Source organism: Ochotona curzoniae, unplaced genomic scaffold, assembly GCF_017591425.1.
Source record: "Ochotona curzoniae isolate NIBS_2020 unplaced genomic scaffold, NIBS_Ocur_1.0 scaffold_1852, whole genome shotgun sequence".
NCBI classification, from domain to species: domain Eukaryota; kingdom Metazoa; phylum Chordata; class Mammalia; order Lagomorpha; family Ochotonidae; genus Ochotona; species Ochotona curzoniae.
Genome location: NW_024467087.1, coordinates 40,514,868 through 40,529,712, shown reverse-complemented (window position 1 = coordinate 40,529,712; position 14,845 = coordinate 40,514,868). Strand labels below are relative to the sequence as shown.

The 14,845-nt window shown below is 34.4% G+C and overlaps 1 protein-coding gene across 6 annotated transcripts in view; it reads left to right on the top strand.

Moving 5' to 3' along the window:
* Positions 1 to 14,845, top strand: part of DIAPH2 (diaphanous related formin 2) — an 830,745-nt gene that overhangs the window by 59,464 nt on the left and 756,436 nt on the right. For 4 of the 6 annotated variants that reach the window (XM_040999825.1, XM_040999824.1, XM_040999822.1 and 1 more), the window contains 2 exons: positions 7,179 to 7,283; positions 12,047 to 12,067. In XM_040999825.1, the coding sequence (XP_040855759.1) occupies positions 7,179 to 7,283; positions 12,047 to 12,067 (126 nt within the window). The remainder of the gene's footprint in view (positions 1 to 7,178; positions 7,284 to 12,046; positions 12,068 to 14,845) is intronic. The other 2 variants (XM_040999826.1, XM_040999823.1) reach the window with 1 other exon arrangement.

The following is a 14,845-nucleotide window of genomic DNA, read 5'->3' as shown; positions in this document are numbered from 1 at the left end:
TCAATAAGTTCATCATTTGATGAAGAAATTATAAACAAAAAATGAATGTTATCACTGGCATATGTGGAAGTATAAAAAATAGCTCAGTGTTTACCAATGTGATTTTAAAACTATTATAAATGGGTCATTATTTAAACATCAAAAGCATTTTTAAGAAATTGGTACCAGAAAATATGACATTCTCTCATGTATTGTAGATATATGAAATAAACATTAAAGATACTAAAAGCTTGCTTTTATGTATTGACTAGTATAAAAATCCATTGCGTTTTGGAGTAGTTTCATATTTAGTTGCATTATTTAGAGTTAATACTGAATTATGAATATTGCTCTATTTAGTTTTATTGTTATAAAATGAGTTAATGATTTGGAAGTATTAGCTGCCTAATTAGTAGTATGTTTCTTATTTCTATGACAATAAAGTGAGTCATTATAGTCTCTTGTGATTATATAAATGGCACCCATTTTGAGTTGGACTGTACAGCAAATTTATAGGGATAAATAATGTTTATAACTCTAAAGAAAGTTATAGTGTTTGAAGTAAAGGCCTTATCATATTGGTGCAATGTGTTTATTGAATGCTTACAACATTCTTGGAACTATGCTCTTTGCTGTGAATTCAAAGATCCAAGAATTCTTGTCCTCAGTTGGCATATACTTTAGAGAACATGAATTTATCCATTGAAGCACTAATGTATGGGAATTAATATGGAAAAACTGGAGAAGAACAGTCATTTCCAAATGGAATATTTTGGGGGAATTCTTCCTGGAAAATTAGTGGTCGAATATAGTCTTGAAGTGTAATTGTTATGTAAATATGGTTTTGGCAGGAAGTGAAGGGCTGATTAACACAGGCAAAAGTTGTTAACAATACCAGTATTTCAGTCTTACAGGGTGGCATACTGAAAAGACAATAGTATGTGATGGGAAAGTATATGTAGCAAAACTATTAATATCTTTGTAAGAAAATGCCAAGGGATGGGCCCGGCGGCATGGCATAGCGGCTAAAGTCCTCGCCTTGAATGCCCCGGGATCCCATATGGGCGCTGGTTCTAATCCTGGCAGCTCCACTTCCCATCCAGCTCCCTGCTTGTGGCCTGGGAAAGCAGTCGAGGACAGCCCAAAGCTTTGGGACCCTGAACCCATGTGGGAGACCCGGAAGAAGTTCCTGGATCCTGGCTTTGGATCAGCATAGCATCGGCCGTTGTGCTCACTTGTGGAGTGAATCATCGGACGGAAGATCTTCCTCTTTGTATATCTGACTTTCCAATAAATAAAAAAATCTTAAAAAAAAAAAAAAGAAAATGCCAAGTGTAAGAAAAAAATGATTTCAAAAATAACCTGAGGAGGTGGCAACACCATAATTAGCAATTTTTGAAGGCTTTTGATATTGCTGATCATATTCAATCTTGACAAAATCCCACTGAAGTCTATAATCTTATTTTTTTATTGTTCTCATCTGCCTACACAATAATTTTACCTTGATAGCATGAGCTCAGTAGTATGTGCCACTAAACATTGATTGGAAGTATATAGTGATGTAGAAATCTCCTTGGAAGGAGCAGGCCTTTGCTGCAGTTGTTAAAACACTGCTTACAATGCATTCATCCCACGTTGGTGTGGTGTGACCATATCAAGTCCTGGCTTTGCTCCAGATTTCAGTTTCCTGCTAATGTGCACCCAGGAGGGAAACCATGATGGCTCAAGTAATTGGATCTATGTACTTCATAAGCAAGACTCAGATTAAATTCTTGGCTCCTGGTTTAGGTCTGGGTTAACTCGGGCTGTTATGGCTATTTGGGGAGTGAACTAGTGCCTGTGAGCTCTGTCTTCCTCCCTCTATCTTTGTTGCTTTGCCTTTCAAATCAACTATTTAACAGGTTTTTTTTTTTAACCTGAAACTATTAAATATATTCTTGCCAGTAGGATGCTGGACCTTCTACTTTTGTCTATACCTTCACTGAGGAATAACTTAAGTAGAGAAATGATGGACTTGTGACTGTGGTTGGAGAACTGTATAGCTATAATAAAATAGTACAAAACAGTGTGGGGGAGAGCGGGGATGGGGAGAGAGGAAGCAAAAATCCCTGAGCTTATGGAACTGCATTCTGAAAAATTTAAATTAAAAATAAAATCGTTGAAAGGAGAGCAAACTACCTAGAGACTGCCAAAGATGGCACTATCACATCCCTGGACCAGATGTGGCTGTGAATTACAGAAGTACATGCTCAGTCCTGTCAGTGTTCTTAATGGGCTCTGTTTGAGGGCTGCAGATTCACGATAACTACATTTACTGTAGACTCCAAGTTTATATGAATGTTTTCTGACAGATTGTGATACAGCCCAGCACATATGAGTAAAACTTAGCAAATTGGATGAAAACAAATGCAATGTGAGCCACCCAAGTGATGTGCTTGGCCAGTGAAATAATGGTCTTTCTTTGCTTTGTGAAACCAAGGATTATTTAAGACAGATGTAGGCACTAAACCATGTCACATGAAGGTAAATTGGAGCAGGTAGGTATATTTTAGTCAGGAGGAGAAAATACTGCCTTCAAATAACATTTACATCATGTTCAAATTAATTTTCTTCTTCCAATCTGACTATCATCTATCTCAATTTGACTCTTAATCACATTTGATTTACTTCAATAGCCCAATATATTGAGCATAAAAATATCTACTCTGACTAGTTCAAGTAAAATGTCATTATTAAAGCTTATTAGGTAGTTCTTAAATCAGGAGAGTTGCATAAGTAGGATCCAGATAGCCTTATAATGTGTTGGCAACGCCCGCGTCGCCACGTACCCCGAGCCCCGAGACGAGCGAAGGGCTTATGAGACAGGGTTATGAGACAGACAAGACAGACAACACACAACACACTGAGACTTGTTCTTGTGAAGTGAGGCCTTTATTCAAAGTCGAACTCTCTTATATAGTTTGCTTGGCCCCTCCCAGGATCTTCCCAATGGTTAAGCAACACCTAAACTCCCCCAAGGACATGCAAAAAGGGGAAGCAGGAAGGAGGGAAATTGCAGTCAGGAGGTGCAAGAATGGGAGGCAGGAAGGAGGGAAATTGCAGTCAAGCCACAGGCTGGCTAAATGTATCAGGCCATGATTGCCCTTCCTGTTACACCTTGGAGAAACAAGCTGTGCTGTGGAGTTAACCCTTGGGAGACCCGGCCGTGCAATAATGTTAACTTCCAGAACCATGCAACTGCAACGTAGTTCAATTAAGGAACTATTATCACCATCAAAACCACTTGATAAAAGTGTCTTAATCACAGGATATGGTGAGGTGTATGTTTGTCCTGCCAGTTAAGATGCCACTTAAGACACTCATGTCCCACATTAGGGTATCTGGCTTTAATACTTGGCTCCAGCTTCCCGCTAGTGCAGAGCCTGAGAGGTACTGGTGATGGCTCAAATACCTGGGATTCTGCCATATACCTAGGAGACCTGGATTCTGCTCTTTGGCTAGCAGTTGTGGTCCTAGTTTCACCTTTCACAGACATTTTTGGGAATTAACCAGTAAATGGATGCCCTCTGTCTCTGTTATAAAAAAGGGATGTAGTTACTGACTTTGGGTCATAACTGTATCACATGTGTTGCAACTCACTCAAGCAAAAGAGCCTGTATGTTCTGCTGCCTGAGTTAGTTCATGACTAATTTACAGCTCTTATAAGTTCATTTTATTGGTGGAGACTAAGCCAGGTGTCTGCCTTGGTTATAAGGGAGCCTGACAAAGGCTGTTTTATGTATCTTACCTTTGTTAGGCAGGGTTGACAATGTGAGGTTACATTAAAATGTGAAAAGCTTGTTCCAGTGATATAAAAATGGCAAATGAGCACTGGCATTTTGGCTGGCATTGTTCCCTTTAATTAATTTTTTTCTCATTCTTTAGGACTCAAATCCTGGACAAGACTACTTTCACCTTTCCGTTCTACAAATGCCTCTACTATAGTTATTTACTCCTACTAGACCATAGATTATCTTTACTTATCCACCAAACACATAGCATTTGCCGAGAATCAGGTATCTTTCTAAGTGCTGCTTAAAATATCCATTTTTGAGCAGAAGAAATGTCAGATTTTCATTCTGCTAGCCATCATGTGATAACTATGGCACATAACTGAATCTGATACATATGGATCCTGAATTTGACAAGTTGAGAATGAAAATAAAAGCATGACTCAGTCATGCCACTTTAAGATACTATTGGTATTCTGTTGTACGTATGTCGCATCCAGTTCTCCAAGGGAAAAATTTGCAAAGATTAAGCTGTCCTAAGGTGGATTGTGCTGTGAAGGTAGTGAGTTCCCTGTTATTTGAAATGATATGGTGCAAAGATGATCATGTGTGGACTATATTCAAAGGCTCTCCAGCCTAATTTCTATGATTCTACTGTGATTCAATACTGTTGGATCCTATGTGAGAGATGGAGATGTAAAGATATCTTCTACCTTCTAGTAAATTATTAGCAAATAAGTTATACAAATGAGAAGTAAGTTATAAAATGGAACATGTGGGGGCAGAAATAGTACTTTAGGTTATTGGGAAGAAAGAACCTGCATATATGAATGCAGTTTATAGGCATTGATTATGAATGGATCATATGAGTCTGTGTTGAGTGCAAATATAGACTGTGATTTTGTCAGTGAAATTATATTCAATAGGTAGATTCAGTTTAATTGCTTTTCTTGGTTTCTTGGTTCCCTCAATCATTGTCACATTGAAATCTAAAATATTTTTAATTGTGTTCTTATTGCTAAGCAGTTTACTTGATTTAAAAAAAAATTTTTTTTTACAAATTAACTTGCATGTATTAGCGAGATAATGTGATATTTTTCCAATTCTGGCTGATTTCATTTAACCCAATGTCCTCAGTTCTATCCACTTTGCTGCAAAGGACAGCATTTCATCTGTTATATGGTTGGAAGGTAGTCCATTTAATGTATATACATGTATATATATGTACATGTCTATATATGTAAATACACACACACACACTTTATCCAGTCATCCACTGATGGACCCTTATGCTGATATCCTATCTTTGATATTATGAAGAGAGCTATAATAAGCATCGGAATGCACATATCCTAAAGCATAAGGACTTTATATCTTTCATATATATTTTTTCCATGAATAATATACAGATATAAAATGTATATATGTATACCATGTAGTGGGATTGTTGGAGCTAAAAACTAAATAGCGCGATTTGATTATTACAACATATATACTTGTATTGAAATATCACATTGTATTTTACAAATATATACAACTATGTGTCAAGCATAAAACTTGAAGAATATTTAAAAAATTGTGATACAGCTCATTTGCTACAAAATTCACATTTTAAGACTGTACAATTTGTTGGTATATTCTAAGATGTATTCAAATATCTTTTTAAGAAATTTTTTTGTATCACCCCAAAAGACACATCACATTTATAAGCAAGCGTACCCCAAATCCTTGCTTTCTCCTCTCCCTGACAACCTCTAGTCTGTTGCCCTTTTACATTCGCCTGTGCTGGGTATTGAATATCAGTGGAATCGTTCAATAGTTGATCTTTGTGACCGATTTCTTTCACTTAGCATAATGCAATTGCAGGGTTCATTTATGTGACTACGTGTATCTATGTACTCCTTTTGTGACTGAATACTGTTCCATTGTATGTCTGTGTCACCATTTTTGTTTTCCCAATCATCAGTTGATTTATATTTGGGCTATTTGATTCAGTTTGCTTCTGATGAATAATGCTTTTGTAAACTCTCATGTGAGAGCTTTTATGCAGAGATATGTTTTCATTTCCTTTGTGTATGTAAGCTAAGTTGTAAGATAACCATGTTTGTTTTCCAAAGTGATTGTATTGTTTTATATTCCTACTAGGAATGTGTAAAGGTTCTGATTTCTCCATGTCTTTGGTAGCATTATTTCTCATCATTTTATGATAACTGAGGTGGTATCTTGTGGTATTGATGTGTATTTTCAAAATGAGAAATAATCAAAATCCTGTGCTTTTTGGCCACCTGTGAATCCTCTTTACAAAGATACCTATTCAAATTCTTTCCAAATTTTGATGAGATTATGTTCTTTTTTGGCTTGCAAGAATTTATATATCTGGGTACACATCTCTGTATCAGCCATAGGAGTTATAAACATTTGCACTGATAATATAGGTTGACATTTCACTTCACTTTTTGCATTTTGAAATGGCATCATTTCCACCTTGATTTTGTGAACTTCTGAAGGGCGTCTTTGTATGTTGAGAAGGATAATGTGTTTCAAATGAAGAAAATCATCTAATTAAAGTGTTATTTGTGTGTATATCATATAGATTCTCAATGAAATTAAACCTTGTTCAATCTCAAAAAATGTGTTCTTTTAAGTGAAAGAATAATTTTTATTGTCCCAATACAGATAATTATGTATTTACTTTTAAACTTTTTTTTGCCATATAGCAACTTCTTATGAATTTTGTTTCAATGACACATTGTGGATGAAAATTCCCTGTTAATTTTCAAATCATTTTTGCTTTTCTTGATAATAAAGGTGCTAACGGAGTGTATGGGAAATAGTAATTTCAGTGATTTGTGTGTGTATTTGTTTTTGCTATCAAGATAAATAGTTTTACTAGGACTGTGTAATGTATAGCAGTTTTTCAAAAAGTTTGCTTAATATAGAGTAAAAATGTTTATTTTAGTAAAAAAAATGTTGAAATCTATGCAAATAAAGTCTAAAAGTTTATGGGAAATGTATATTATGCAAAATGGTGCATGGATTTCAAGATTTTTTACTTTTATTTATTAAAAAAATTTATTTGTAGTCAAATACATGTCTTCATTCTCCCACCGCTTTATGGAAGTTACTTTCACATGTTTGTGGTATAAATTGCAAGTTTATGCTGTAAAATAATTTCATTTTTTTGCTGTTTCTGTTCATGAGTTGGCTAGGTAGAGATAAAAACTATGAGTACATGATAAAAATTTACATAAGATTATGTTATTCAGAGTGAGAAATAATAGGAAGTATTTAAAGGAAGGGTTGTTTTTGTTAGTCATAGCATAGCACGACTTAATATATTAAGACATAAATTAATTGTGATTATTATACACTTTTGAAACTCTTTGGCCGAGGTTTATCAATGCTCACGGTTAATGTTCTTTCTAACAGGAAGACATGAACCTTAATGAAGAAAAAAAGGCTCCTTTAAGAAACAAAGATTTCAGCACAAAGCGTGAGATGGTTGTCCAGTATATTTCTGCCACTGCTAAATCTGTAAGTAAGGTGACTTTCCCAGCACCAGCAGAATGAACTTCTCATTATTTATTTTAAAATATGCACAAGCCAGAGATCCTCTAATTCTTGCCTTGATATAAAAAGTTTACTATTCACAAAATTATTTCCATATGCATGTTTATACATCTAGTATCTTTTGAAAACAGTTCTTTGTGAGAAATGAGATTTTCATTATTGTGTACAGGACAGACTAACAATGATGGAAGAAGCAGCAGAAGAAAAAAGGATAGAATAAATTCAGGGATTTGGGGACTGAGTTTTTGTGCACTCACTAAAGACAACATTTTGCAGGTATTCCAGTTAACATTCAGTTTGCTAGATGGCAGTCTGGGATTTTGAGGGAGAAAACACAGAGCATAATTAGCCTTAATTAAGTTTACATTGAAGTTATGTCTGGTGTCTGGTTTATTGTACATTTTAGCTATGTTGTTAATATGTAGTTTTGTCAGTTCTTTCTGTTATGCAGTGTAAACTCTGAAAACAGCCGCGTAATTGTTACTGTACAACCTTATTTAATATAAAGGAAGGCACTTAAGAGTAGATTTAAGCAAATCTTTTTGTGTGTGTCTCAAGACTTGAAAACATGTGTCATTGAAAGGACTTGTTATCAATGCAAAATTTTAGCAATTTAGTGCAGTATTTTTCTTTATTCATTTCCTAAGGTGTTTCTTAAAATAACCTTTGAGTATTTTTTCTAGGGTGTGAGGATGTAAGATAAAATGTTATTTTGGTTCTGTAAAGAAAAATAACTATATATGTGTGTGTGTATATGATGTGTATGTATGCACATGCAGGGGTTTTGTGTTCATATATGTGGCTATATATGTGTTTTTATATACACGTACATGTATGCAGTTTTAAATACTGACTTTCAGAAAATTGACTGCTGAAGACAAGAGTTTTTTGTTGGAAAAATACATGCTAAAGTTATATAGCTTCTCCTATTAGTGCTATTATCAATTTATAGTAATTCTAGTGGCAATTACAAATGCATTTTGCCCTGAAATCTCTGGTTATATTGATTCTATATTGTACATTAACAAGCCAAATCTGAATGCTGAGCTGTTTAAACATAACGCATTGCAGCTCTGCCAGAGCAGAGCAACAGCATGTTTTTAAATTTGCTTCTAGTATCCACGGGCAAAAATATGTTTCAAGCGATAAGTGAAATTTGCCATGAGCATCGTTTTCAATAGAATTAGGTGATGCATAGGGTTTTACTTTGAAATCCTGACGAATCTCTTCTCATTTTGCACTCGAGTTATTGTTCACAGTGAAATGCTTAAGAAAATGCAGGGTGTGCATTCAGTCTTAGTTTTCAAATACCTAAAGGCAAATACAGTAGTAAAACTATGTAACTAAATCTGAGTGCAAAAAAGATTATATGAATAATCATGTGGCGTTTTAAAGATTTTTGTTAATGTCCGACTCATTTGTTGTTTGTGTAAGTGCTACTGCATATAATGAAGATTAGATGAAGCTTTTGTTCTGTGACCTTTTATTATTCAGTTTTGATCCATCCCAATTTAATTTATCCTCTTAAGTTCCCGTTCAACTTTACTGTAGAAATGCACTTTAAGTTATATGCTCATTTTTCAGATTAAAATACAAAGGCTTCTGTAAATATTAGATGAATCCATTTGAATTGATTTAAACAAGAGAAAAAATTGGAATGTTTCTCAAAAGACCTGAAAATGCCACATTTAAGACACTAGTCTTAAATAGGCACTATTTAGTTTATGAGCCTTATTTCAGCATATACATGAGTATACCTGACATGTTTAGCACTTTCATAAGAATTTCAAGATTATTCATTTTTTTGCTAATATTTTTATGGTCCAAATATTTTGATGGAAGAAAGTTTGTTGACAAGCATATTGCTGTACTTTTTCTATCATTAACAATATGAAAAATGTTTATGCAATTTTCTTTTGGAAGTGAGAGTGGCATTCAGTGACCTCCTTATGATCACAATAAAATTTGTACCTATTATAACCAAATGTGTGAACTGCTTACCTGTGAATAACCAGTTTTTATCATGCAGTTTTTTCACTAGGCTTTAAATACATTTCGTATGTCTTTTACTTTTTTTTTTCCGTGTTAATGTTTTCATTGCATTCATCTACTTATTTAATAGAAATATTTCCTCATTTTAAGCCTATGTGATTGAAGCCACTACTTTATGAAAGTGCTTTATGAGTAGTCACACTTTTCATCCTGGAGCAAAAACAAAGTCAAGGGCTAGAGTCTGGTAGAAAGATGTTGGTTATAGTTACCTGTAAAACATATGAGAATTAGAGTTAAATTTACATAAAACTGTGCATTTCCTCCCTTAACACATGCATTAGTCATTTTGTATTGCATCTGAAATCAGATTAACAAGACATGAGTTCAACAAGAAATGTCCATCGTGCTCCTGGGATCCTGGGTAAGGATACAAAAGCACACCTGCATGTGGTCCAATCCTATTCTGAAGCAAACTCATTTTTTTTGTTTGTTTTAACTTTGCTAAAACTAATGTGCAATACAGAGCTATAATGCAAACTATGAAGTGATGATGGAAAATCTTAATTTTTTGATTCTGTAGTAAAGTTGTATCAGTGTTTAATTTGAATAGCGCTGTCAGTTATGAATGAACATTAAAATAGGAGAATGCAATAGTAGCTCTTTGTATTTATCCTCCAGGATTTTGGTTTTTCTGTTCTGTACAATGTATGGTTATGGACCTGACTCAAGGTCATTCATAGATAATTTTGAAAAAATAATCTGGAATAGTTTATTTTCGGAAGACCAGCATATGTTTTAAGGGATGGAAACTCATGCCTTATTAATATTGCAAAACTTATCCTGAGCAGTTCATAATCCTGAAATAGATGAAGCATAATGATGATTTCAGTGGGATCTTGTATGCATTGAACAGTATATATAGACATTTATGAGGAAAAATTGCTCACCTAAGATTAGCTTGCCAAATGCCAATGTACTTATTAGATGATTGAGAGACTAGTTTGTTGTTATTTTAAATCAGTCTTTTGAGATTTCAAACTATGTGAAGTTTTACAGTTTTAGAAGACTAGAACCAATGAGGAATATCATTGATTCAATAATTTTCTTCAATAGGAAATAACTTTTTTAAAAAAATAGTAATACCACTTACATCTACAGATTTACTCAATTGACTTGTATAACAAGCAATTAGAAGTTGTAGTACATCTTGTGTGCCTGCATATACATTTGGTATGGTTTAGCTTTTGTCATTTTCAGATACTTTATTTCATAGGTCTTTTTCAGGGGTGATCTGGATATGATGATATATTTGAACCCAGGCATAACCAAACTAGTTTCACTGGCTAATCAATCTAGTCTAATGCTGTATGTGCTTTAGCTAAGTACAGTTATTTTACAATCCAAATGAATCATTAAGTGGCTCATACTCTGTTTCTCTGAGTATAGACCTGCTCTAATTGTTAAGACAGGCTTGAATTCTTTTTCTCTTGTCTGTGCTAAATAAATAACCCATGACCTCTTTCTTTTTGGTGGGAGGAAATGATTTACATCAATAGCATATCTTTCAATGCAGAAGATTGTTAATAGTACCAAAGAGGCTTTTATTCAACTGAATAATGAGTGCCTGTAAATAGGTTATTGAATGGTTATTTAAGAAAGCTGGTTCTGCATATGGAAAATGATAGAGTTTTCTGGAGTAATTTACTTGGAAACTCTCATATCTTTTAGTATCTTGTGATATCCTCCTCAATTTAGGATTCTTACTGAGGTTTCACTAAAATTTGATTTTTATTTGTAACATACTAGCAGAAAAATAGAACACATTGTTATAAAAACTACTATAAGATTAATGGTTTTAGATTGTGGTTTAGCTTTTTTTAAAGATACTGCTTGTTATGCCAAGTGTGAGAACTTGATAACAATGAATGATTTAAACTGACATTATATACTAAATGACATCTAAATGACATTAGATTATGTATTGGACTTTACTTGCTTTTTAGAGCAATTCTGCCTCTAAGAAATTGTCTTATCTCTTATCCATGCTCACTCAACATTGTGATTTTCAACTTTTTTTCTTATGAATGTGGGCACATTTAGTTTCTCTGTCTTCACGTTATACAGAAAACTCTGATGTTATAATAGAAATGCTACGGTGACCTAAAAAATGAAAACAAGCAATATATCTTCTTTGTAATATCCAAGTATAAAATAAAATAGTATTATCCAAAATAATGTAAAGTATCCTAGTTTTCAACCTGAAGTTCTTTTCTGATCTTAATGCAAGCTTTGGATTCAGCATTAAAATTTTACCTGTTAAAATAAGAAAAGGAAAAGAGGGACATTTTGGGAAAAGTAAATTTTCCATTGATAATTTTGAGGGGCTGTAAGCTAGTAAAATTTCCTATGTCTGATTACACTTAATCTTGTATTAGTTGATGTTTAGATTGTAGAATATGAGAATCCTATTGCAGGGCATTTTAAAAATTCTGAAATAGGGATTACCCTTTATTTGGAGATCCTTACCCTACAGACTTTACAGTTTTGAAATATGATAGAACTTAGTGTTGGTATGTTTGATTTAGCTTTAGGTCTAAAGTATTAGAAGTATCAACAGAGTTAGCTATTTACTAATTTACTAAACACTTAACTTCTGTCAAGCTTCTGATTACTAATATTGTTGCTGTTTGTTTTTTTTTACACTGTAACCATTCTACGTTGACCACTCCATGCAGATAGTTGGAAGTAAAGTTACGGTGAGTACAAAAGACGTGTTTTACCCTTAGATAACTTTGTGCTTTGGGGAATTATGATTTTTTTTTTGCTTATAGTATTAAATATTTTTGCTTCATCTTTTGGGGTATATCTTACTAAGGCACTGATTTTAACATCAGATGATTAGAATTTAGCTGTGGTAAGTATTTTTTTGCTGTAGTTATGGGAACTGTTTATTTAGAGTAAGCACTTATTGCTTTTCGGGGCCAGGGAGTATTGTGCTTTTGCCAGTCTTTTGGATTGTGAAGAAACTGTGTGTTTTATCTCAACTTTCTAGTATGACAGAGGCATGTCTGCTAAATCTTTGTTTTTTCTAATAAGAAATTTAATTAAAACATTTCATTTTGATTTTTGTATCCCTGAGCACATGTTGTAGTTAGAACGACCCTTGTCTTGTAGTTAGGAGGCCTGGATGCTTGTTTTATTTGAGTGCTCCTGCTCAGCTCTCTGACTTTGGGTAAATGGTGTAATTTCTCTGGGGTTCAATTATTAAATGGGTAAACTGAAATGATTCACTTAAATTATATCTTAGGATTCTTTCCGTTGCTGTCATGTAAATGTGTTATATTCAAGGCACTGTATTTTAGTGCTATAATTACATGACATGCTATTATGTAATGGGCTAAAAGTTCCCAGTATTGCGACTGAGGACTGTTTGTAATTGCCTTGCTTTTATGAGTAAATATTTAGAGGATAGAGTAAGAAACACAATCTTTATTTAGGGAAACAAGTAGCAAGCATGTTTAACATCATAGAGTACTAAGATATCTAGAATAGTAAGTGTATTTAACATTTGTTACAGTTTTTAAAAGCGATGTTTTTATTTTTACAAATTGTGATGTTTATGGGAGAAGGCTATCAGCAGTCTGAACATTTTTTGAATCAGCATATATTTATTTAATACCTGTTATATGAGAAAAACTATGTTAGGTACATGGATGAGAAAATTGGTATAAGGTAGGACCTTCTAGTTGATACATGTTGAAATAAGCAAACCTTAACTTGTGAAGCTGAAACTACATATAGTACAAATGGCATAAGTAGGAGAGGAGAATTCGAGTAAATAGTGAAAATTGCTTGAAAATATCAAGTTAAGTTGAACATTCAGAAATAGTTATGATAACAGTGGTTTGACTAAGATGATACTAAGGAGCAATGCTCAGATCCTGGATGCAATAATATATGCAGAGATCTGGAAAGAGAGCCCAACCATGTATGTGGAGAACAGAGAAGAGAAAGGTGGGAGATGAGATTGACTTTCCTGGAACAAAGAATCTTTATGGGAAAGATGAAAACAGTGATTAGAATGAGGGTCCTGAGGTCAGATACTATTTGACCTTGAGAGTAAAGTGATTAAAGTGGGGCTTGGAGGGGTGGGAACAGCTAGTGCGATGACTCAGTAGCTAAATGCTCACCTTGCAAGCACCTGTATCCCATGTGGGCACTGGTTTGTGTCCTGATTGCTCCACTTCTCATCCAACTCCCTGCTTGTGGTCTGAAGAAGCAGTAGACGATGACCCAAAGCCTTGGGACCCTGCATCTGTGTGGGAGAGCCGGAGGATGCTCCTGGCTTTGGATTGGCTCAGTTCTGGCCATTGCAGCCATTTGATGACTGAGCCAGTGGTTGGAAGACCTTTTCTCTGTAAATCTGATGTATATTTCCAATAAAAAGAAATAAATCAGAGAAAAGAAAGTAGGGCTTAAGGGAAGAAAATTTAATAGGTTAATGGGCTGGATTAGGCTGTTGTTAAATTTCAAAGTCTATCAAAATATAAATTTTGTCCTCCTCCCCCAGGATTATGATTGAGACTGACATGTGACCAAGTTATTTGTTTTTGTCTAGCACCATAGAAGATTTTGTTAAGGTAGGCTAAAGAAGAGCCTGCCTTAGATATTATAGATAGAATGGGTTGTTTTGGAGCTACCTAGAACACATTTTAGTGTGTCTGTTAGGGCCTGCTTTAAGCTGGAGGCCAGGCGTGTGAAAGGTGGGATTAAATTAGGAAATTTGGGTTAATACAGAAAGCATGAGCTTATTTGTATATGGGCTGCAGCCTGCTTTTTTGATCTTGGCACCATATTATGCTAGAAGCCAATAAAATATTACTGATTTTTCCACAACAAATCAGTTATTAAATCCTGTTGATTATGTCTCCTAAACAAGTCTCAACTCTTTCCCTTAATTGCACTCTTACTACCTTACCTTAGTTCAGTCTCTCACCATTTAACATAACTGTGATTGCTCTAGACTCCTAAGCTGTCTGCTTCTTTTCTGTCTCTTACCCTGAGTCTTAATGCTTTACAGTGTTACTAGGGATCACTCTGATTTCATTGACATAACTTTCACATGGCCCGTACTTGCTCCTTGTCATCTTATCCCTGTCCCCTTTCTAATTTCATCTTCAGCTGCATTCTTACATGGATGTCCTCCATCCATTTAGAAACACTTGCCATTGCCTTAACATTCTTTTCTTTAATGCCCTTTTCTACTTTGGTATGCACAGCAAGCTCCTGAGTATTCATTAATAATAAGCTTCATGTCAGGAGAAGCTGTGATAGATAAGCATATAGCTGTTAAAATATTTCATGTATTTACTATAGTAAGATATATATGTATGTATTTTTTCCCCAGTGAGCATAATTTGTGCCTTACAGAAACTGGATTTAATGGGGGAAGTGGAAAACCAAAAAGCAAACTGAATAAAGATAGAGCTTGAAGATGTGATATAGTAAGAATCAAAAGTGACAGGCCAGCAGGA